Source organism: Salvelinus namaycush, chromosome 35 (genome assembly GCF_016432855.1).
Source record: "Salvelinus namaycush isolate Seneca chromosome 35, SaNama_1.0, whole genome shotgun sequence".
NCBI classification, from domain to species: domain Eukaryota; kingdom Metazoa; phylum Chordata; class Actinopteri; order Salmoniformes; family Salmonidae; genus Salvelinus; species Salvelinus namaycush.
In genome coordinates this window covers 28,000,327-28,025,752 of record NC_052341.1, presented here as the reverse complement: position 1 = coordinate 28,025,752, position 25,426 = coordinate 28,000,327, and the positions used below count along the sequence as shown (strand labels likewise).

General features: G+C 42.5%; 1 protein-coding gene across 2 annotated transcripts; it reads left to right on the top strand.

The window, feature by feature from the left end:
• The first annotated feature begins 80 nt into the window (after positions 1 to 80).
• Positions 81 to 23,768, top strand: kif20bb (kinesin family member 20Bb). 2 transcript variants are annotated; one of them, XM_038975229.1, is made up of 27 exons: positions 81 to 155; positions 373 to 487; positions 670 to 759; positions 1,044 to 1,181; positions 1,299 to 1,437; positions 1,594 to 1,778; positions 1,888 to 1,942; positions 2,069 to 2,278; positions 2,376 to 2,559; positions 2,648 to 2,794; positions 2,899 to 3,061; positions 3,158 to 3,436; positions 7,438 to 7,577; positions 7,673 to 7,802; positions 9,322 to 9,526; positions 11,203 to 11,264; positions 11,364 to 11,483; positions 11,610 to 11,760; positions 11,877 to 13,034; positions 13,148 to 13,272; positions 13,412 to 13,579; positions 13,986 to 14,111; positions 14,954 to 15,136; positions 20,221 to 20,286; positions 20,368 to 20,503; positions 20,610 to 20,743; positions 23,156 to 23,768. In XM_038975229.1, the coding sequence occupies exons 1-27, from the start codon at positions 100 to 102 to the stop codon at positions 23,237 to 23,239; spliced, it is 4,749 nt and encodes a 1,582-aa protein (XP_038831157.1). In that variant the 5' UTR covers positions 81 to 99; the 3' UTR covers positions 23,240 to 23,768. The 2 variants fall into 2 exon arrangements, with proteins under 2 accessions (XP_038831157.1, XP_038831158.1); XM_038975230.1 differs by lacking the exon at positions 13,986 to 14,111.
• The last annotated feature ends 1,658 nt before the right edge of the window (positions 23,769 to 25,426 follow it).

The following is a 25,426-nucleotide window of genomic DNA, read 5'->3' as shown; positions in this document are numbered from 1 at the left end:
CTTATGGGACATGTTGTAGCCAACAACCGTATGCGGACTACAAGTTCTCTGATTGGTCCAGTTTGAAAATTAGACCGCGGTCAACTTGTTCAAAAACGAATGGAGAGGGCTGTAGCTAGCTACATCAATGTGTCGATGAATAAAAACACACAAACGTGAGTTATTACAGTAGTTAAACGATTTTAATCAGATTACGAAAGATGGATGCATAACTTTTTTTACTCTGTCTGTGCCAACGTGTTTGCTCTTCTCTCTTTCCAGCAAGACACAACGGTAACATAACAGCTAACCTTGCCTTGGCTAATTTATTGTAGGCTAGCTTAAATAGTAAAGGACTTCATCATAAACAATGTGAAATGTCTCTTTTTATAGAGTGATGGATACGTGTTTGGACAAGAAACCAGAGAGAGTGGGGCCTATAGTTGTTGAGGATTTGAGAAAGGACTTGTTTGCTGATTTTTCTGCAATTGCATCTGCTCTGCCACAGGTTTGATTTTGTACTGTATTGGAATTTTTCTTGATGTGACAAGCTAACGTTAGCTAACTAGGGGCTTATGTTATCAGATGTTTTAAAATCATCTATATAGCTAGCAACCTTTTGGTAATTACTTTATTTATCTTTTAAACACAATACCCCAAGCAATTCTGTATATTAATCTCTCCCTACAGGATTGTGTATTATTTGAGAAAGAGCATCTGCGGGTCTACCTCAGGATACGTCCCTTTACCACAGTAGAGAATGAAAGTGGTGAATCTCAGGTATTGTCCCATGACACCTACAGTAGTACACTGAGATAAGGATCATGATTGATCTGCCGCAAAAGGACCTTGATATACTGTAAAGTCACATTATTATTTCCAGTTATTACAACCAATGAAAAGTACCCTTGGATTGGATGAATATGACTTAGAAAATCCTCAATAGGATTGTACCTGTGTCAAGACACTTCCTGCACTAGCAAGGGGCAGAATGGTCAGTCAGTGGTCCTTTGCTGATCAGAGTGCATTTGTTGACGTGCTCCTTTTCCTCTGTTTAAATCCAGGAATGTGTGTCCATGGAGCCACCAGACACTGTTTTACTCAGGGCTCCTAGGAGCTCTTTATCAACCAGACGACAAACCAGTCACTCAGATGGTGACAAACCAGTCACTCAGACCACCCAAAGATTTCAGTTCTCTCAGGTGAGGCCTTTTCCAGCTGTTTAATTAGTAGCTATTTGTAAAGATTGGCTTTTCAAAAAAAATGTGTGTGGAGTGTGGCCATTTTTCCTAAACTGTTTAACCCCCCCCCCCCTCCAGGTATATGGCCCTGACACTACACAGAGGCAAATGTTTGATGGCACAGTGAAACGTCTGGTCAGAGATGTTCTAGAAGGAGGGAATTCTATTGTCTTCACATATGGAGTCACCAACGCCGGGAAGACATTCACATTCCTTGGTCAGAATTCTTTTAGCATGTTTCAATTTGCCCTTTGACCTCTCGGTTTCATAACAGATGCTCACCACAATAAATAAAAAAAGTGACTGCTACGGGTTCATGTTAAACACTTTTGGCTTCATGCCTTTTTAACACTTTGTCTATTTTTGCTTCCAGGCCCTGAGAGTGATGGTGGAATTCTTCCAAGGTCTTTGAACGTGATCTTCAACAGCATCGAGGGCAGGGTCTATGCACAGAACAACATCAAACCACATCGATGCAGAGACTTCACTAGGCTCACAAAGGACCAGCAGGATGAAGAGTCTACTAATAAGCGAAACCTCATGAGACTGTCAAAGGAGGTGAGGTTTAACAGTAAAACCTCTCGCACAATTCCCCCCTGCTTTGCTTTCTTAATGAAATGTAAATTAGTCTCATCCTACTTTCTTTCCCACTGTTTCTTTTCTTCAGAGTGATTTTCTGAAAAGCACGATGAGCTCCACTTGCAGGTCAACAATTCTGGAGGGTAAGAAACTTGTTGCAGGCCTAGAGTATGCAAAGTACAGTAGCTATGTATTTTATGAGTTTCTTGATACTATATGTGACACATTTTTCATTGTTACAAGTAAATGTAAGATTTGTTGTTTGACAGGTTCCTCCTTGAGCGACATCAGTGATCAGGGGGAAGGAGACAGTTTCTGTCTGGATGTGGACTCTCACACTAAATACTCTGTGTGGGTTTCCTTTTGTGAAATCTACAATGAGAATATCTACGACCTACTGGAGCCCATTCCTAATGGCTCACATAGGAGAACCGTCCTTCGGCTGTCCCAAGACATCAAGGGAAATGCCTTTGTGAAAGGTAATGTCACTTTGATTGAATATGTGATGAATTAGCCTAGAAGCTATGGGATTTCAGTTCGTACAGAACATTCACATACACATGGTTTCTCTTGTAGATTTAAAGTGGGTTCAAGTAAATAATTCAGACGAGGCTTACAAAGTCCTGAAGATAGGAAAGAAGAACCAGAGTTTCTCCTGCACAAAGCTCAACAACGTCTCAAGCAGAAGCCATAGCATATTTTCCATTCGTATCTTGCGGATTGAAGATGTTGGTATACCCAGAGTCCACACAATTAGCGAGTAAGTGACCAAGTTATTACATTTTTTTTCTCCTGCTTTTCTCAAGATTGTCTTGTGTTTTAATTCATAGTTGCGTGTTATGTTTAAGGTTGTCGTTGTGTGATCTGGCTGGATCTGAGAGATGTGCAAAGACTCAGAATAAAGGAGTGCAGCTAAAAGAGGCTGGCAATATCAACACCTCATTGCTCACTCTGGGCAAATGCATCAATGCTCTGAGGCTCAACCAACAAGCAAAGTGAGTATTTGACCTGTATACAGATTTAGTCTTTTACAAACACTGACTGCATGTTTGTTTCTAATAAACCAATATAATGCACCTTTTATGTAAATATTGTTCAGGTTCCAACAACATGTCCCCTTCAGAGAGAGCAAGCTCACACACTACCTCCAGGGCTTTTTCTGTGGTCGAGGGAAAGCCTGCATGATCGTCAACATCAACCAGTGTGCCTCCATGTACGACGAGACGCTCAACGTCCTCAAGTTCTCCGCCATCGCTCAAAAGGTCAGTCAGTGGAGCTTTATAAGGAAAAGTAAGCTTGTGGTTGGTAATATAGGTGGCCAAATTGCTCATTTATTTAATTTCTTTATGACTTCTCAGGTGGTGGTCCTCAACATCAAACCAGTCCCTGCCATTGCTCCAAAGAGATCTGCCAGAGATGTGTCCCTCATCATCAACAATGCTGGCTGCAAGAACCTGTGGAGTAGGAGGGAGAGCTCCATGGTGGCTTGGGAAACAACTCTAGAAGATGTGCAGGAAGATGGGGATGAAGAGGAGGAGGATGATTATGAAGAAGAGGAAAGTTGCGATGAGAGCATGGCAGAGGAGACCATTCTGGAGGCGGGAGAAGAGGACAAGACGGTGCTTGAGGACTTCAATGTAGGTTATGTTCATATTCAGTATGTTAATATGCTGGTTCTTTTTCACTGACTTTACATGACTTTGAAAAATCCTCCTTTTTATAAGGAGGATGGGATCCACCTGAATAATTTGGGTTCCTGGATCCTTTCACAGCGTTATAAGGCTGCGTTGAGACAATGACTTATCAATGGCCCAGCTCAATTAATTCCTACCATTGTGTCGCTGAGTTGTCATAATGCTTCAGCAAATCTACATTATCCCAGGGGTGTTGGTAGACACAATGTAAGTAACCTAATTTATGTAGCTTAAGAAACAAGGTTCATGAAATCAATAACTTGCTAGTAACATGACATTCATATTCTGATTATCTCTGAAACTCACTTAGATGATACCTTTTGATAGTGGTAGCAGTACATGGTTATAACATCTACAGGCAATACAGAAATGCCAATGTTGGAGGTGTTGCTGTTTTATATTCAGAACCACGTTCCTGTAAAGCTTAGAGGATCTCATGTTAAATACTGTTGAAGTAAAATGGCTACAGGTTCATCTGCCTCACCTGAAGCCCATTCTTGCGGGAAGCTGCTATAGACCATCTAGTGCTAACAGTTAGTATCTGGATTAGAGGTCGACCGATTATGATTTTTCAACGCCGATACCGATTTATTGCAGGACCCCCAAAAAAAGCCGATACCGATTAATCGGATGATTTATAATAATAAAAAATAAAATATATATATATTTTTTTATATATATAATATATTTGTAATAATGACAATTACAACAATACTGAATGAACACTTTTTTATTTTAACTTAATATAATACATGAATAAAATCAATTTAGTGTCAAATAAATAATGAAACATGTTCAATTTGGTTTAACTAATGCAAAAACAAAGTGTTGGAGAAGAAAGTAAAAGTGCAATATTTGCCATGTAAAAAAGCTTGTGTTTAAGTTCCTTGCTCAGAACATATGAAAGATGGTGGTTCCTTTTAACATGAGTCTTCAATATTCCCAGGTAAGACGTTTTAGGTTGTAGTTATTATAGGACTATTTCTCTCTCTACCGTTTGTATTTCATATACCTTTGACTATTGGATGTTCTTCTAGGCACTATAGTATTGCCAGCCTAATCTCGGGAGTTGATAGGCTTGAAGTCATAAACAGCACAATGTTTGAAGCACAGCGAAGAGCTGCTAGCAAACGCAGTGCTGTTTGAATGAATGCTTACGAGCCTGCTGCTGCCTACTACCACTCAGTCAGACAGCTCTATCAAATATCAAATCATAGACTTAATTATAATATAACACACAGAAATACGAGCCTTAGTTCATTAATATGGTCGAATCCGGAAACTATAATTTCGAAAACAAGAAGTTTATTCTTTCAGTGAAATACGGAACCGTTCCATCCCTAAGTCTAAATATTGCTGTTACAATGCACAACCTTCAATGTTATGTCATTATGTACAATTCTGGCAAATTTTAATTCTGGTCTTTGTTAGGAAGAAATGGTCTTCACACAGTTCGCAACGAGTCAGGGGGCCCAAACTGCTGCATATACACTGACTCTGCTGGCACAGAACGCAAGAGAAGTGACACAATTTCCCTAGTTAAAAGAAATACATGTTAGCAGGAAATATTAACTAAATATGCAGGTTTAAAAAGATATACTTGTGTATTGATTTTAAGAAAGGCATTGATGTTTATGGTTAGGTACACATTGGTGCAACGACAGTGCTTTTTTCGCGAATGCGCTTGTTAAATCATCACCCGTTTGGTGAAGTAGGCTGTGGTTCGATGATAAATTAACAGGCACCGCATCAATTCTATGCAACGCAGGACAAGCTACATAAACTAGTAATATCATCAACCATGTGTAGTTAACTAGTGACTATGTTAAGATTGAATGTTTTTTATAAGATAAGTTTAATGCTAGCTAGCAACTTACCATGGCTCCTTGCTGCACTGGCGTAACAGGTAGTCAGCCTGCCACACAGTCTCCTCGTGGAGTGCAATGTAATCGGCCATAATCGATGTCCAAAAATGCAGATTACCGATTGTTATGAAAACTTGAAATCGGCCCTAATTAATCAGTCGACCTCTAATCTGGATAACGTATGAAATATGTGATATCAAGTGGTATTTTCTGGGTGACCTAAATATTGATTGGCTTTCAAGCTGCCCAGCTTCAAAATCTAACCAGTGCCTGCAACCTGAACCAGGTTATCAGTCAACCTACCAGGGTAATTAAACAGCACAGGAATTATCACATCTTTACTAATGCTGCAAAAGTTTGCTTTAAAGCAGCATCCAAATCCATCGGATGTACAGTAGTGATCACAATATACTAGCAATATCTAGGAAAACCAAAATTCCAAATGCTGGGCCTAATAGAGTATGAGGTCATACAATACGTTTTGTAGTGAGTCCTATGTTGTTGATGTAAAGAATATTTTTGGAGTCTGTGGTGTGTAATGAGGAGCAACCAGACGCTGCACTTGACACATTTTATGAAAAACTTATTCCAGTTACTAATACCCATTAAGAAAAGGACTGTTAAACTGTTAAATCCCTGTAGATTGAAGAGGAATCGAAAATGTGTGTGTGGTTGAGATGGATGAGGCAAAAGTAATGGCAAATGAGTGTGGCTACACAACTGATTGGCAAAGTACTGCAAATTGAGAAATCATGTGATTTAAACTGAATAAATAGAAGAAACTATACTATGAAACAAAGATGAACGATAGTAAAAAGCTTTGGAGCACCTTAAATTAAATGTAGGGTAAAAAGGCAAACGGCTCCATCATTCATTGAATCAGATGGCTCATTCATCACATAACCACTGATATTTAAGATTAGCAAACTTAGGCATGACATGCCAGAAACAAACACTGACCCTACACATCCAAGTATAACTCAATGTAAGCCTACTAGAAAGTGTGTGCCCTCAGACCTGGAGGGAAGCAAAAGTCATTCTGCTACCTACGAATAGTAAAGCCCCCTTTACTAGCTCAAATAGTTGACCAATCAGCCTTTTACCAACCCGTAGTACATTTTTTTGAGAAAATTGTGTTTGACCAGATGCTCCTGAGTGGCGCAGTGGTCTAAGGCACTGCATCTCAACCCTAAACCTCAACTAAATCTTGTAATAAATAATGTGCAAGTTGACGTGACTAAACTGCTTGGGGTTACCTTGGATTGTAAACTGTCATGGTCAGAACATGTTGATACAACAGTAGCGAAGATGGGTAGAAGTCTGTCAATAATAACTCGCCCCTCTGCCTTTTTAAAAAACCCTATCAACTAGACAGGTCCTACGTGCCCTAGTTTTGTCGCACCTGGACTACTGTTCAGTCAGGTGCCACAGAGGGGCCTCTGAAAATTAAAATAGGCTCAGAACAGAGCAGCGCGGCTGGCACTTAAATGTACACGGAGAGCTAACATTAATATGCATGTAAATCTCTCCCGGCTCAACGTGGAGGAGAGATTGACTTCATTACTTGTAAGAAGTGTTGACATGTTGAACGCACCGAGCTGTCTGTTTAAACAACTAGCACACAGCTCTGACACCCATTCATACCCCACAAGACATGCCACCAGAGGTCTCTTCACAATCCCCAAGTCAAGAACAGACTATGCCTCCCATAGTCTGTTCTTGACTTGGGGATTGTGAAGAGACAGTACTAAGTAGAGTCATGGCTACATGGATCTCTATTCCACATTAGATAACTGATGCAAGCAGTAGAATCAGATAAAATATTAAAATACACTTTTATGGAATGGCAGGGACTGTGACGAGACACACCGAGGTATTGTAGAGATGTGGTAGTTGTTTAGTGGCCTGAGGGAATACAATTAATATGTTGTGAAACGTGTTATGTAATATTTTACTTTGTGAATGTAACTAACTGCCCTAATGTTGCTTGACCCCAGAAAGAGTAGCTGCTGCCTTGGCACCAGCTAATGGGGATCCTTAAGTACAAATACAAAAGATGGATTTGATTGTGTATTTTAGGGCCAGTTTGCTCTGGTGGAGGAACTGAGGGAGAAACTTCTGAAGGAGGAAGCTGAGAAATTGGCGTTGGAGTCTCATATCCGTGAAGAGGTCACCATCGAGTTCATGGAGCTATTCTCCAAAATGGAAAGTGACTACAAGTAAGTAGTCGTCGCATTTCCCTCTCTTTGAAAGATCTGTCAATCTTGGCCATTGTCTGTAGATGCATTGACTGAACAATGTTTTTGTCATGCAGTGAGCGTCTTGCCAAAGAGAGGGAGATCATCGAGGACAGAGCGGACAAGAGGTTGGAGATCCTGAAGAATTTAGTCAGCAAAAGTGTCAGCAAGTGTGCAAGTGTCACTGGTGACGAGGAAATGACAAAGGTAAGTCATACTCACATCACAGGTGTCATGTCTGACTTGTCATTAAATGTGAAGATTTATTTTATCAAATCCATTCTCTAATTATTATTACGTGATTAAACTAATCATGTTAATTTAATTAACCAGGAAGTCAGGGTACCACGGGAAATGTTGGTTTACAGAGTCATAATTTTCCGACTGACACTTCAGATATTTTAATATCTGATCAATTAGTCTTCTATTAATTAATTTATTATTACCTTCCATCAGTCTCATCTGAACCTCGTAAAATTATTGGTTATCTGCACGAACCCAGCCTTTACTTATGAATCATCCATATACAAATTGGCTCAATTTATTTACTAACTAATTAAACAATTACAGAATATACAATCCATAATAACATACAGTTAATACCGTCCCTAGTGGACTAAACAAAAACAGTTTGGTTATAACACGATTGATTCAGAGAGAAGAGGGGGTTTTGGAAGGAAGACTAAGGAACATGGGTCTCTATCGGACCTGGGAAGCTATTTTCACAAATCCATATGCCACTAACGATCGCTCATTCGGAAAAGCAATGCATTGTATTTACGTGAAGCTTGCTTCGATAGTTGAGCTGGTGATGTGAGGCTCTGGTTTGCCCAGTCGATGTTGCCATTGTCCTTTGTAGAATCTTCCGGGTTGTCGTGTGAGAGGTTCACGTGGTCTGAGAGGTTCATCTCACTCTGGAGATGCTTCTACGTCGGTCAGTGTTCTCGTACTAGATTTGCGCATACTAGCAAGCTCTCGTTTCCTGGTCTGTGGAGTTGAAATTATAGTAAGACCTTATAAACGTGAGGACTAGTCCTCACGGTACTTGGAACTGAGTTGACTTTTCGTCACGGAGGCTTTTATTCAAGAGTGTAAAAGGAGTTGGTTCTTTTCCAACCAATGTCTATTCACTTGGGCGTGGCTACTGACTTAGTTTAACTTTACATGGGAAGCCAATTCTCTAATTTTAAAGGTTAACATGACATTACATAATTTCGCAAATAGTTTAATCTTTACTCATTAATTTTATACAAGAATTAGATGCAAGCCTCATAACTGAGAAACCTGTATAAACAGAGTTAGATTAATTTGGCTGTATTGTCTTTCATGAGGTCACAAACATGAAACAAACCGGACCGGGTCATAGCTGGCTTCTCCACTGACCGTTTACGCGTTCTCCAAAATAGGAATATTGGTCAATTCTCAAATTCTGGGATGTAGTAGAATTTGTTCTACTGTGACCCTCTCTCTCCTTTACGCCATGGTCAGGGAGACAAGATTCTCTGCAAGAAATTTATGATGTGATTGTAAAGTCATAACTGCCCCCCTAACAGGAGCTTAGGGGGGGGGGGTTGTTCACATCTCTCCTAGCCAATTCACTGAAATGGCTAGCGTCATGACACAGGTTATAATATCAGATCATGCAGATAATACAACTTCACCACTAACATCCTTACCTGTCCTTATTTAATGAGTTGAGTTCTGATATCTTTGTTTTCCGTCGCAGGAGGATAAGGTAGAGCTCTTGGAGGGGATCATTGACGCAATGCGAGACGACCTGGCTAGAATCAGGAGGGATGCGGAGGCTGCACAGACCTGTTTGGTGGACCTGCCTGAGTCTCCTGGCACTGAAGTCAGCCTGAGGAAGCAAGTGGATGACTTATCAGAGGAGCTCCTCAAGACCCAGCAGCAACTCAACCTCAAAACAAATGGTGTGTATAGTGTGTCTCAACTGTGATTTGTCCATGTCTGATAAATATTCAGGATTTAGCTTAAAGGGATGCTTTGGGATTTTGGCAATGAGGCCCTTTATCTACATCCCCAGATTCAGATGAACTCATAGATACCATTTTTATGCCTATGTGTCCAGTATGAAGGAATTGGAGGTAGTTTCGTAAGCCAATGCTAACTAGCCTTAGTGCAATGACTGGAAGTCTATGGGTATCTGCTAGCATGCTTCCTTCATACTGGACAGAGGTCTGACTCTGGGGAAGTAGCGTGCCTTCGGAAAGTATTCAGACCCACACAATATCCCATAATGACAAACTGAAATCAGGTTTAGAAATTTTTGCAAATGTATTAAAAAAATAGATACCTTATTTACAATAGTATTCAGACCCTTTGCTATGAGACTTGAAATTGAGATCAGGTGCATCCTGTTTCCATTGATCATCCTTGAGATGTTTCTACAACTTGATTGGAGTCCACCTGTGGTAAATTCAATTGTTTGGACATGAGGCACACACCTGTCTACAGAAGGTCCCACAGTTGTCAGAGCAAAAACCAAGCCATGAGGTCGAAGGAATTGTCCGTAGATCTCCAAGACAGGATTGCGTCGAGGCACAGATCTGGGGAAGGGTCCCAAGAACACCGTGGCCTCCATCATTCTTCAATGGAAGTAGTTTGGAACCACCAAGGCTGGTTCCAAACTACCCGGCAAAACTGGGCTATCGGGGGAGAAGGGCCTTGTTCAGGGAGGTGACCAAGAACCCGATGGTCACTCTGACAGAGCTATGGAGTTCCTCTGTGGAGATGGGAGAACCTTCCAGATGGACAACCTTCTCTGCAGCACTCCACAAATCAGGCCTTTATGGTAGAGTGGCCAGACAGAAGCCACTCCTCAGTAAAAGGCACATGACAGCCCACTTGGAGTTTGCCAAGACACCTTAAGACTCTAGTCTGATGAAACCAAGATTGAACTCTTTGGCCTGAATGTAAAGTGTCACATCTGGAGGAAACCTGGTACCATCCATATGGTGAAGCATGGTGGTGGCAGCATCATGCTGTGGGTATGTATTTCAGGGACTGGGAGACAAGTCAGGATCGAGGCAAAGATTAACGGAGCAAAATACAGAGATCCTTGACGAAAACCTGCTCCAGAGCGCTCAGGACCTCAGACTGGGGTGAACGTTCACCTTCCAACAGGACACCGACCCTAAGCGCACAGCCAAGACAATGCGGGAGTGGCTTTGGGACAAGTCTCTGAATGTCCTTGAGTGGCCCAGCCAGATTCTGGACTTTAACCCGATCAAACAGCTCTAGAGAGACCTGAAAAGAGCTGTGCAGCGACGCTCCCCATCCAACCGGACAGTTGAGAGAATCTGCAGAGAGGAAGGAGAGAGACTCCCCAAATACAGATGTGCCACGCTTGTAGCGTCATACCAAAGAAGACTTGAGGCTGTAATCGCTGCCAAAGGTGCTTCAACAAAGTACTGAGTAAATGGTCTGAATATTTATGTAAATATGATTTAGATAAGGGGGGAAAAACATGTTAATACATTTTAGAATAAGGTTGTAATGTCACAAAATGTGGATGCACTGTAGATAAAGGGCCTTATTGCCAAAATTCCCAAGTATCCCTTTAAGTGTGTTTTCTCTCTGTTTACAGGAATGGACGAAATGAGCATGGAATTGAAACAATTGTGCGGGCAGCTAGAGGATGCGAAGGAGGTAAGCCTGGCTGATATGGAGATGTGTTTTGTTCCATGTGAATACTGAATGAAAGGTTGGGTTCGAGTTAATGCTTCTCCATATTTTGGTTTTCTGCAGAATTTGGAATCTCAGACACGGACGTTTGAGGCCTTAATGGAAATCTGCCATGAGAAAGATGAGGTGATAACCAAGCTGCAGGAAGCAATAGACCAGAATAGTGAGGCTGCAACTAGGGATGTAAGTAAATTACTTACTTGAACTAATGATTTCATACTTGCATTAATGGTGCATATGGGGGTGCTTTGTAATATGTCAATCACAGAACCTCTATATGCAATCCCTTTCACTGTTTTTGTACAACAGACGGCCTTGGTTGACTCCATCAAGGAGGAGATTCTGAGCTTGAAACAGAATTGTAAGTGTATGAGCCGGGACGGTCCCAGTGCTGAGGAGGGCAGGAACCACCATGCTGATGTCCTGGAAAACCTTGATGATCAGCCTGCCCTGAAGAAAGGTAGTCATAAAAAATAAAATAAATGATGAAAGGAGTAACATCTTGTATCGGGGCTAATGGTCCTTATTTACTTTTAGAGTTCTGTATGTGTCTGACCAGCCCCTCTCTCTCTCCAGGGAGTCTTGAGGATGAGCGTGTTATTCTAACAGGCGAGTTGGAGAAACTCCAGGCGGAATGTCATCAAAAAGACATGACCATTTCACAGTTAAAAGAAGAACATGAGGCGATGGTTCAGAAGTTGGAGACGGTCAAAGGAGAGATAAAAAGAAAGAACGTAGACTCCGATGAGCTCAAACGCGAGAAGGTTTCGTTCGAACAGACCTTACAGAAGATCACCGATGATTTGGAGGAGCAGACGGATGACTGTGAAGCTGTGATGGCTTCGCTGGAGAAAGAGAGGAAAGAGACAGCCAGGCTCTCTAAAGACAACAAAGCACTGGTCAACGGCATCTTCCAGCTCCAGCAGACATCACAGAAAGCGGAGTCTTCAGTGAAAACTCTCCAAACAGAACTTATTGCACAGACTGAGAGGTCCGCCAATCTTTTAGAGGAGCTAGAAGCAGCCAGAGCACTCTTGAAGGAGCTCGAAGACAAATCCAACGAAAAATCCAAAACCATTGAATCCTTGACTTTGGAAACTGAACGACCCCGGAAGGAAGCGGAGGAACTGAAGGTCTCTTCTGTGCAGAGGAACAACTCCAAGTTCCATGACACCATAGATGCCATGAAAAGGGAGTGTGAGAGTGTGGTGGAACAGTTGCTCCAGAAGAACCAGTGGATAGCTGACCTGGAGCAGGAGCTCAACCAGGTCAGAGAGCAACTCTCTGGACAGGAAGAACTCTGCAGCCAGCTGAGACATGAGCTAGAGACACTGCGGTCAGAGGCACAATTCAACCTGCAGGACTACGAATTAGAGAAGGGGGCTTACAATGAAATTACGAAGAGTTACTCTGACCTCGAACAAATGGCAGGCCACCTGAAGGAGCGAATCGTGGACCTGGAGGTTCAGGTGCAGGCCTCTGGAGGCAGCTCTGAGAGGGTTGTGGAGTTGGAGAAGCAGCTGGCTGAGAGGGAGGCCCAGTGCGGAGCTCTGCAAGCGAGACTAGGGGAGGCTCAGCGGAAACTGGCCCAGGTGGAGGAAAGTCATATAAATAAGTCCAAGGAGAAGGTGATTGAAGACATGCGTCTTGCACTGACAGAGCAGGAGAGGACACAAACAGAACAAGAGCAGATTCTGGAGGCTAAGATGAAAGAGATTGAGGCTTTAAGTCGAGGTGAGTGGTCACACGATTTAAAAAAATAAATAAAAATACCCACTGATTTAAGCATGTCTTCATTCAGAATGTTTGGGGGGAATTTGCACCCATGTCTAAATTTTGCATTTCAGAGCTGATGAGTTTGAAGAACAGCTGCCTTCCAAAAAATGTGAACAGTGCCAAGTTTTCTCATGTGATCAACTGTCCTGGCGAGAACGTGAAGCAGGAACGTCTGCGGACTGAAGAGCGCTTGAAGGTAAGAGCTGTCGTTTGATGCTCACACTCATTCTCAAAGTCTCTCTGAAACTCTGGCAATTTACGTTTCTGTTTGAAGCAGGACCCTGTATGCACACATGTGGTGAGGGAAGTAATCATTCCTTTTGATGTCCTCCTAGCTGGTTAATGAGCAGCATGAGGTGGAGAGCCAGAAGTGCCTTGAAGAGAGGGCAATTCTGATGGAGGGAGCCGAAGGGCCAGAGCAGGAGGAGAGTCAGTGCCCTGCTCCAGAGTTGATGAGGGAGTGTCAAAAGGAGCTCTGCCGTAGCACGCTGCAGACTGAAGAGGTAATGCGATCATCCTGACTGATTTAATAAACACATTAGAACTGCTGGGCTTTATGGCATCTCTGGGTGAGAGGAAGTACTCAATGGAGTTTCAGAGTGTGTAGGAAGCGGGAAGTTGATGAATGACGTTCAGAATAGGGGTTTCTGTGACCTAATCCCTAATTTCTGCATAATTTAGTGGGACATTGCTAACTTTTTACCTTTCTAATCTCTGAGGATCACATAAATCTAATAGCATTAACGTTGATCCATATATCATTGAAGAGAAGTTAGTGTCTTATCACTTCTTTCCCTCTAAATTATATATATGTAGTTGCAGGGAAAGCAGGTGCACTTCACACAGCAATTGACAGTATTTCTCACCATAAGTATTGTCTGCCTTTTTAAGCTAATGTCTGTTTTCCAGGTGAAATTGTCTAAACAACCTTCAAAGAAAGTTGAGGTCCTCAAATTAGAGATGCAGGAGAGAAACGCAGAGAAAGAGCACAAGCTCAGGGAGCTCCAAGACCACTCCAATTTCCAAACACAAGATGTCAGTATACATCAGAGAATCATTTATACTGAACAAAAATATAAAAGCAACATTCAACAATTTCCTTTTTTTTTTTACAGAGTTACAGTTCATATAAGGAAATCATTCAATTGAAATAAATTCATTAGGCCCTAATCTATAGATTTCACATGACTGGGCAGGGGCGCAGCCATGGGTGGGCCTGGGAGGGCCACCCACTAGGGAGCCAGGCCCAGCCAATCAGAATTCGTTTTTCCCCACAAAAGGGCTTTATTACAGACCAAAATACTCCTCAGTTTCATCAGCTGTCCGGGTGGCTGGTCTCAGACGATCCTGCAGGTGAAGAAGCTGGATGTGGATGTCTTGGGCTGGCGTGGTTACACGTGGTCTGCGGTTGAGGCCGGTTGGTCTTACTTATTCTCTAAAACGACATTGGAGGCGAAGCTGCTTATGGTAGAGAAATGAACATTAAATTCTCTGGCAACAGCTCTGGTGGACATTCCTGCAGTCAGCATGCTAATTGCACGCTCCCTCAACTTTAATTATCTTGGCAAAGGAGAAATGCTTACTAACAGGGATGTTAGCAAATTTTTGCATAACATTTGAAAGAAATAAGTGTCTGGAAAATTTCAGAGGTATTTTATTTCTGCTCATGAAACATGGGACCAACACTTTACATGTTGCGTTTTATATTTTGGTTCAGTATAGCTGCTTCTCATGTTTGACTATTTTCTTGTCATTTTTTGCAATTTCAGCCACAAAATCAGGGATGGACTTATCCCAGTAAGGGTGTAAAGAAACATTCATATTTGATGAATCGGATAATAAATAGTGGTGTGTGTGATGTTGGTCTGTCTGGGCAGGTACTGGACTCCCCGCAGGTGTCCACAGACGGCAGGCGAGAGCTTTGCTTCCCCAAGCTGGAGAGCCAGTTCACCCCTCTGCACCCCAACAAGCTGAACGTCCGGAGGCAGGGAGAGAACAAGTCTGTGAACATCAAAATCACCCGCTCAGCCAGGAAGAGGAATAGCAACGAGATGGAGAAGGTACATTTCAAAGTGTGTGTGATAGGATAACGGATATGTCTAGAAAAGAAGGTCCAGAAGACATTTGACTGAAAACCATAAAAAAAATTAAATGTTTTATTGTCACATGCATGCATTGAGTTATTGAGCTTGTTTTGGTTGATTTCATGCGGCAACCGTCCATTTGGGCCTTATTCTATTGTACTGATCAACATTTGCATAGAAGAAAATCTTATTTTTTAAAGTGTGCGCTCTGTAAGACCCATTCCTTCATTCTCTCACACAAACACTTAGTTTGAGGCTCGAGCAAAGATAGTCTTGACTGGGAGAGACGTAATGCTGGCGGGGGGAGATGATGTGAATTAATAATGTTTTTAGTGACACTCACCTTTGAAATGAGCAATATTTTGCATTATGGTTTGCATATCACAGACAAGGTACTAGGGTAGTGAAATGTTACCTACAGCTGTAAGCTAGCAAGGAAAGTTTGCCTACAACGCTGGAAGCTACCGGTATTTTCTCACAATGTGAAGTGTTCTAGCCTGTAATGGACATTGTTTTGCGAACAGTAATTAACGTTTTCAACATTTCTACATGCCGTGTTGCCTTATTCAAGTATGTTAACTCCTCTGCTGCATGAGCGGTGATGCAGCCAAGACTCACAGTGAGTGCAGTGGTTCCTCGGGACCGGCTAGAGCTGGCAATGAGTAAGTGGCGCAGGCACGGTGCTCTTGCATTATAAGGGGACATCGGCTGTGCTGATAGAGACTTGGTCCTCTCTCAATCAGTAGACAACGTGAAACACTTTTGACAGAACTGCCGGTAGGAACAAATTCTAGTACCGAACCGTTTTTCAGGTTCTATTAAGAAAAAGTACAGATGTTTTGGTATACCGTGCAACACTAATAGGTGCAGTGAAATGTGGTGTTTTACTGGGTCAGCCATAGTAATATGGCATCCCTGGAGCAAATTCGGGTTAAGTGTCTTGCTCAAGGGCACATCAACAGATTATTCACCTTGGGTATTTGAACCAGCGACTCTTTGGTTACTGGTCCAACGCTCTAACCACTAGGCTAACATGGCATATCAAATTTATTTGTCACATGCGGCGAATACAACAGGTGTGGACTTTGAATGGATATGTAGTTATATTTCACGGTAATCTCATTACACTTCCTCCAAAATGTAGACATGGAGAGCCAGTTCTGTCACACTGGGTTGCCTTGCATTTGATTTTGTTTGTGCTTGTGCATGCATGTGTGAGAGATTTGAGTAAGAGGTGGAGGGGATGAGAACATCTTAACAAACAGGCTGGGTATTACCCAGCCCTTCCAGAGACCAAGCCGCAGACAACTATAAGACAACTATAGACAACTATAAACACAACAGTGTCTGTCCTCTCTCACTGCACTGACAAACTACCTCAAAGCAACCCTTCTATTTGTTCAGTAGGATTAAGGTCAGTGAACAATAATAACAACCCTACAGAAGCTGAATTGTATAGATAGTGGCTTTGCGTTAACGTTCAGTCCAGAGGACCTTTCCAAACATTCTTATTGTATTATCCTGCTAAATCAACCCCCCCCCCCCCCCCCGTATGGCTTTCACTAACAGAACTATGCCAAAGGAACAAGAGCAACGTCAACAGATGAGGCTTATAAACAGTTGTGGGAACCTGGAACTACAAGCACAGTCCCTTCACATTTCAGTCTCAGGCCAGATTGGACAGTATTAAGGTCCTGGTTGCTTTTCCTCCTTTTATTAGATACTTTGGAAAAAGTGATAACAGATTCAACCAGATCCCTTTTGAATTTAATTCCCAATTATGCTATACATATAGCAGAAGAAGGATGGCACCATTTTGACTTTATGTGCTGAAGAATTGACCCCTGTATTGTCGTGGCAGCCCTGCTTCTAGCTCCTAAGCAACTTTGCACTATTTTGTTTTTTTGTGTGTTATTTCTTACATTATTAGCCCAGAAACTTGTTTTGTGTTATTACATACAGCCGGAAATAACTTTTTGGATATCAGAGCAGCGGTAACCCACCAGCATTAAGAAATACAACTTTCCCAAATTGGATGCTTTGTTCGTACCCCCAAGGGCAATTGCACTTATTCCAGAGGCTGCTCCAAAACACCACCGGCGGAGAAGAGGTATTCGGAGTGGACTTATGGTCCGACTCAGGAGGTGTACACACCATCCACCGCTTCTGAGTATATATTACTCGCTAATGTTCAGTCTCTGGATAATAAAGTAGACTAGCTCAGGGCGAGGATCTCCTTCCAAAGAGACTTACTCTGTTTCACAGAATCTTGGCTCTTTCGGGATATACTGTCCCCATCCATTCAGCCATCTAGATTCTCAGTACATCGCGCCGACAGGAATATAGAACTTTCCGGGAAGAAGAAAGGCTGTGGCGTATGTTTCATGATTAACTACTCCTGGTGTGTTTGTGATAACATACAGAAACGCAGGTCCTTTTGTTCACCCAACTTAGAATACCTCACAATCAAATGCCGACCATATTACCTCCCAAGAGAAGTCTCTTCGGTTATAGTCACAGTCGTGTATATTCCCCCTCAAGTCGATACCACGTCGGTCCTCAAATAACTACACTGGACTTTATGCAAACTGGAAACCACATAGCTTAAGGCCGCATTTTTTGTAGATGGGGATTTTAACAAAGCAAATTGAGAAACGCTTCCGAAGTTCTACCATCACATTGACTGTAGTACTTGCTCTGGTAAAGCATTGGACCACTGCTACTCAACTTTTCAAAATACCTACAAGGCACTCCCCCGCCCTCCCTTTGGTAAATCTGATCACGCCTCCATTTTGCTCCTCCCTTCCTATAGCACGGGTACTTCCTGTTTGAGTTTCTGCCTAAGGTTTATTCAACGCTGGTCTGACCAATCGGAATCAATGTTTCAAGATTGTTTTGTTCACATGGACTAGGATATGTTCCGGGTAGCCTCTGAGAATAACATCCACAGATACGGTGACTGAGTTCATCAGGTAGTGTATAGGAGATGTACCCACTGACTATAAAAACCTACCCAAACCAGAAGTCGTGGATAGGTGGCAGCGTTCGCAAAACTGAAAGTGCGAAGCACTGCATTTAACCAAGGCAAGGTGACTGGGAATATGGCCAAATTCAAACAGTGTAATTATTCCCTCCGTGGCAATCAAACAGGCAAAACATCAGAACAAAGTGGAGTCTCAATTCAACGGCTCAGACACGAGACGTATGTGGCAGGGTCTATAGACAACCACCAAAAACAAAGGGAAAACCAGCCATGTTGCGGACACTGACGTCTTGCTCCCGGACAAGCTAAACACCTTCTTCGCCCACTTTGAGGATAACGTGGGCCGCGCTGGCGGCACAGTTACCAAGGACTGTGGGCTCCTCCACCGTGGCCGACGTAAGACATTTAAGAGTGTTAACCCTTACAAGGTTGCCGGCCCATACGGCATCCTTAGCCGCGTCCTCGGAGCATGCGCAGAGGTTCCCACCTGCATCAAGATGTCCATCATTGTTCCTGTACCCAAGTAAGCAAAGGTAACTGAACTAAATGACTATCGCTCCATAGCACTCACTTCTGTCATCATCAAGTGCTTTGAGAGGCTAGTTAAGGATCATATCACGCCTCTTACCTGACACCCTAGCCACTTCAATTTGCTTACCGCCCCAGTAGATCCAGACTATGCAATCGCCATCGCATTGCACACTGCCCTATCCCATCTGGACAAGAGGAATACCTATGTAAGAATGCTGTTCATTAATTATTGCTCAGCATTCAACACCATAGTACCCTCCAAGCTCATAATTAAGCTTGGGGCCCTGGGTCTGAACCCTGCCCTGTGCAACTGGGTCCTGGACTTCCTGACGAGCCGCCCCTAGGTGGTGAAGGTAGGAAACAACATCTCCACTTCGCTGATCCTCAACACAGGGGCCCCACAGGGGTGTGTGCTCAGCCCCCTCCTGTACTCCCTTTTCACCCATGACTGGCCACGCACGCCTCTACCTCAATCATCAAGTTTGCAGACGACACAACAGTAGTAGGCCTGATTACCAACAATGACGACACAGCCTACAGGGAGGAGGTGAGGGCCCTGGGAGAGTGGTGCCAGGAAAATAACCTCCCACTCAATGTCAACAAAACAATGGAGCTGCTCGTGGACTTCAGGAAACCGCAGAGGGAACACGCCCCTATCCACACAGACGGAACTGCGGTGGAGAAGGTGGAAAGCTTCAAGTTCCTCGGCGTACACATCACTGACGATCTGAAATGGTGAAGAAGGCGCAACTGCACCTCTTCAACCTCAGCAGGCTGAAGAAATTTGACTTTGTCCCCTAAAACCCTCAAACGTTTACAGGTGCATAATTGAGAGCATCCTGTCGGGCTGTATCACCGACTGGTACAGAAACTTTGTCCGCAACCGCAGGGCTCCAGGTGGTGGTGTGGTCTGCCCAACGCATCACCGGGTGCAAACTACCTGCCCTCCAGGACACCTACATCACTCGTTGTCACAGGAAGGCCAAAAAGATCATCAAGGACCTCAACCTCCCGAGCCACAGCCTGTTCACCCCGCTATCATCTAGAAGGGGAGGTCAGTACAGGTGCATCAAAGCTGGGACCGAGAGACAAAAAAACAGCTATCTCAAGGCCATCAAACTGTTAAATAGCCATCAGTAGCCGGCTACCACTCGGTTAGTCAAACCTGCACCTTATAGGCTGCTGCCCTATATACATAGACTTGGAATCTCTGGTCACTTTAATAATTAAACACTAGTCACTTTTTAATGTTTACATTCTGCTTTTCTCTTCTCAAATGTATATACTGTGTTCTATTCTACTGTATTTTAGAATGCCACTGACATTGCTCAATCTAATATTTCTTTAATTCCATTCTTTTTACTTTTAGATTTGTGTATTATTGTGAATCGTTTTTAGATACTATTGCATTGTTGGCGCTAGGAACACAAGCATTTCGCTACACCCACAATAACATCTGCTAAATATGTGTATGTGACCAGTAAAATTTGATTTGATACAACACTGTGTGTGTCACTAATCCTAAAATGTTCTCTCTGTCCCTTAGGACCCTGTGGAAAGTGAGAACATAAAGAATATCAAGTTGAGGGTGAACAACAGAGTGAACATGCAGGTGAGAAGAGAATCTAGACTTTTAATCCTATTTGACTGTGACTAGTAAAGCTTATCCTGTATATATATTTTATGTCAACAGTCGCCGACAGTGCTCGGTGTAAAAACAGACCAGAACAAGCAACAGACACCAGCAAGTCTGAAAGCCAAAAAGGATGGAACCCTCCAGAAGATTGGAGACTTCATCCAGAGTTCCCCAACTCTGCTCGGGGTTGAAGGTTAGCAAGACTTGGCTGTTGTCCTTTACTGATGTCAATGTTCTGCACACACATCAGACATTGTCTAATATATATATATACACTACATGTCGGTCTCTATCCATAGCTAAGACAATTACGGGGATTGTAAATGGAAGATCTACCAAGCGAGAGAAAGCCACATCAGTGAAACCGAAGAGGACCAAGAGGAAACTGTACAAGACAGAGATCTCCTCTCCTCTGGACATCCCATCTCATCTGGTGAGTGGCAACTGGGTGGAACTTGGCATCAGAAGCCCAGGCTTCTTGTGTTCTGTTTGAAAGCCTGGGAAAATTCTGCTCAGGAAGCCAATAAAAAGGGGTAGAGTTTGCTGCCCTACAATGGCAAAAGCAGTAACTGTGCCAACAGTAAAGCCATTTCTCAGTTTCAATGTTTTTTTTGTTAGCCAGCTATTATGTTGTAGGTCGATAAGTGATATTTTATGCATATCATAATGCGTCAGCGCTTTATCACTTGTCTACCTACAACATACAGTTGAAGTCGGAAGTTTACATACACCTTACCCAAATAAATTTAAACTCAGTCTTTCACAATTCCCGACATTTAATCCCTGTAAAAATTCCCTGTTTTAGATCAGTTAGGATCACCACTTTTATTTTAAGAATGTGAAATATCAGAATAATAGTAGAGTAATTTATTTCAGCTTTTATTTCTTTCATCACAATCCCAGTGGGTCAGAAGTTTGCATACACTCAATTAGTATTTGGTAGCCTTGCCTTTTTAAATTGTTTAACTTGGGTCAACCGTTTCGGGTAGCCTTCCACAAGCTTCCCACAATAAGTTGGGTGAATTTTAGCCCATTCCTCCTGACAGAGCTCGTGTAACTGAGTCAGGTTTGTATGCCTCCTTGCTCACGCACGCTTTTTCAGTTCTGCCCACATATTTTCTATAGGATTGAGGTCAGGGCTTTGTGATGGCCACTCCAATACCTTGACTTTGTTGTCCTTAAGCCATTTTGCCACAACTTTGGAAGTATGCTTGGGCTCATTGTCCATTTGGAAGACCCACTTGCGACCAAGCTTTAACTTCCTGACTGATATCGAGATGTTGCTTCAATATATCTACATCATTTTCCAGCCTCATGATGCCATCTATTTTGTGAAGTGCACCAGTCCCAAAGCACCCCGACAACATTCTGCCGCCACCCCTGTGCTTCATGGTTGGGATGGTGTTCTTTGGCTTGCAAGTCTCCCTGTTTTTCCTGCAAACATAACGATGGTCATTATGGCCAAACAGTTCTATTTTTGTTTCATCAGGCCAGAGGACATTTCTCCAAAAAGTATGATCTTTGTCCCCATGTGCAGTTGCAATCCGTAGTCTGGCTTTTTCATGGTGGTTTTGGAGCAGTGGCTTCTTCTTTGCTGAGCAGCCTTTCAGGTTATGTCGATATAGGACTCGTTTTACTGTGGATATAAATACTTTTGTACCTGTTTTCTCCAGCATCTTCACAAGGTCCTTTGCTGTTGTTCTGGGATTGATTTGCACTTTTCGTACCACAGTATGTTCATCTCTAGGAGACAGAACGCGTCTCCTTCCTGAGCGGTATGACGGCTGCGTGGTCCCATGGTGTTTATACTTGTGTACTATTGTTTGTAGAGATGAACGTGGTACCTTCAGGCGTTTGGAAATTGCTCCGAAGGATGAACCAGACTTGTGGAGGTTTACTGTTTTTTTTCTGAGTTCTTGGCTGATTTTTCTTTTGAATTTTTTTCCCATGATGTCAAGCAAAGAGGTACTGAGTTTGAAGGTAGGCCTTTAAATACATCCACAGGTACACCTCCAATTGACTCAAATGATGTCAATTAGCCTGTCAGAAGCTTCTAAAATGTGACATAATTTTCTGGAATTTTCCAAGCTGTTTAAAGGCACAGTCAACTTCGTGTATGTAAACTTCTGAACCACTGGAATTGTGATACTGTGAAGTATTGTCTGTAAACAATTGTTGGGAAAATTACTTGTGTCATGCACAAAGTAGATGTCCTTAACTGACTTGCCAAAACTATAGTTAAACAAAAAATTTGTGGAGTGGTTGAAAAACGAGTTTTAATGACTCCAACCTAAGTGTATGTAAACTTCCGACTTCAACTGTATTTGTCTGGACAGCAAATGAACTGTAAAGGCATTTTTCATAGTTTCACTGTTTGTGTAGTTACTATTCTTTGCCTTTGTATGGCAGAGCTGGTAACTGCATTCAGAACATGGTGGACCAAAGCCAAAGTGTTTGCCTTACTTTTTACTTTGTAGTTACTGCAAGTTTCACACAAAATAACTCTATGCTACTTAAACTTTTTCCGACACGGTAGGGAAATGGGCACAGGAAAACCTGGAAATTCCTCTCCTGGGGAGAAATGTAATTTATAATTGGAGCTAATCAAATATGAGCGTTAACAGCCAGTGAGTGTTTCCAATAAAACAAATCAAAAATCCAATACTGAAGTTTTCCATACTTGCATTAACAAGATTTGGAAGGATGGCCCAATCTCATCGGGTGGTGGGACTTTGATGGTTTCTCTTTTTAAAAACAGACATAGATTGTATAAAAACTTTATCTATTTAGGTGGTATTAACAAACGACTGGTGCAAGCTAATATTGTTTTGTTCTTATGTTGCAGATCATTGGTCTTGATCAAGATGAGAAAGAAAGCGACCATCTCATTATCAGGAGGCAGCTTAGATCAAGAACAGCAAGGAAATGACTTAGTCAACAGTGGCCAGGAGTTGATATTGCTTACTTGATTTAAAAACTATTGTTAGAAAACTAGCTATGTACATATGTGAATATTTTCATATTTTGTTTCTCATTCTTTTACATTATGTTTTAAACTTTCTCATTATTTTTTTAAAAATAGTATATACACTAACATGGCAAGTACAAAACGGTTTCGTAAATGTACATTGGAGACGCAGCCTGTGATTGGAGAGCAGTAGACAAGGGACACATTGGAGGATGGAGTATTGTTTTGTCCTGCTCGAATGGGGCCAAAAGTGGAGAATGTCATGGTCATTTATTTTAGTGGCAGCCGTCAGGGGTGGTTGTCATCTGAAGAGTAAATAATACAGCTCATCTCTCACCCCTTCTCTCTGTGGTGGGCTCCTGACAGGTCCCACTCTCACAGCCAGTCAGGTTCAAGTGGGCAATTACTGGGACAATTGCCAGTGTTTGTCTACGTCATTGCTGTTGTCATTGAAAACATGTCTCTGATTAAATGCATTTTGTTCTCTGCATTGCCTGGCTGTTTTTTGTGAACAATAGAAAATGCATTAGAATTCATAATAGCCTACAGGAATTGAAGTTGGGTTAGAGCCACATTAATCGAAAATGGGGGGCAAGATGGTGCAGATAGACCTGTCCGCTCTGTTTCTGGCTCCTAAGCAACTTTGCAGTATTTAATTTTTTTGTATATTTCTCACATATTACTGCACTGTTGGTGCTAGGAACACAAGTGTTTCCCTACACCCGCAATAACATCTGCTAAATATGTGTAAGCGACCAATAAGATTTGGACCATCTGTTTAGCAGGGTATCAAGAGACCATTGATTTATCTTGTTTACGCCCATCAGCACTTTAAAAACAGTTGGATAGCAATCTGTGTCTCAGGATCCCGAGGGGAGAGACCAAGTAGAACATCCAGTTGAGGGTAAACGTGCAGGTGAGAAGAGAACATGGAATCTACTCAACTATTTCACTATGCTACAAATTGATGCATCTAATCTCTGAACTTTGCTTGTTAAACTTCTACTGTATCTTGTCCCATGTCAACAGCCCCCTACAGTTGTCAATGTAAAAGGAGACCACAAAGAAGAAACACCCCACTAAGTCTGATTGTCTTAAGGTTCACATCCTTTTTGCCTGTCTTCCTTTAGTGTTCCCCAACTGCTCAGCAGTAAATGTTAGCAAGGCCATTGATTTATCTAGTTTACTACTATCAGCACTTTAGAAACAGTTGGATAACAACAAAGTTTCTTTGTCATGTGCGCCGAATACAACGGGTGTAGACCTTACAGTGAAATGCAAATAGTCTGGGTAGTTGTTTGCTTACCTGTTCAGGAGTCTTATGGCTTGGGGGTAAAAGCTGTTGAGAAGCCTTTTGGTCCTAGACTTGGCGCTCCGGTACCGCTTGCCATGTGGTAGCAGAGGGAACAGTCTGTGGCTGGGGTCTCAGACAATTTTTAGGGCCTTCCTCTGACACCGCCTAGTGTAGCGGTCCTGGATGGCAGGCAGCTTAGCTCCAGTGATGTACTGGGATGTATGCACTACCCTCTGTAGTGCCTTGCGGTCGGAGGCCGAGCAGTTGCCGTACAAGGCAGTGATACAACCAGTCAGGATGCTCTCGATGTTGCAGCTGTAGAACCTTTTGAGGATCTGAGGACCCATGCCAAATCTTTTCAGTCTCCTGAGGGGGAATAGGTTTTGTCGTGCCCTCTTCACGACTGTCTTGGTGTGTTTGGACCATTCTAGTTTGTTGTTGATGTGGACACCAAGGAACTTGAAGCTCTCAACCTGTTCCACTACAGCCCCGTCGATGAGAATGGGGTATGCTCGGTCCTCCTTTTCCTGTAGTCCACAATCATCTCCTTTGTCTTGATTACGTTGAAAGATAGGTTGTTATTCTGGCACCACACGGCCAGGTCTCTGACCTCCACCCTATAGACTGTCTCGTTATCGGTGTAGTAGAGAGAATTATTTATTTCAGCTTTTATTTCTTTCATCACATTCCCAGTGGGTCAGAAGTTTACATCCACTCAATTAGTATTTGGTAGCATTGCCTTTTAAATTGTTTAACTTTGGTCAAACGTTTCAGGTAGCCTTCCACAAGCTTCGTACAATAAGTTGTGTGAATTTTGGCCCATTCCTCCTGACAGAGCTGGTGTAACTGAGTCA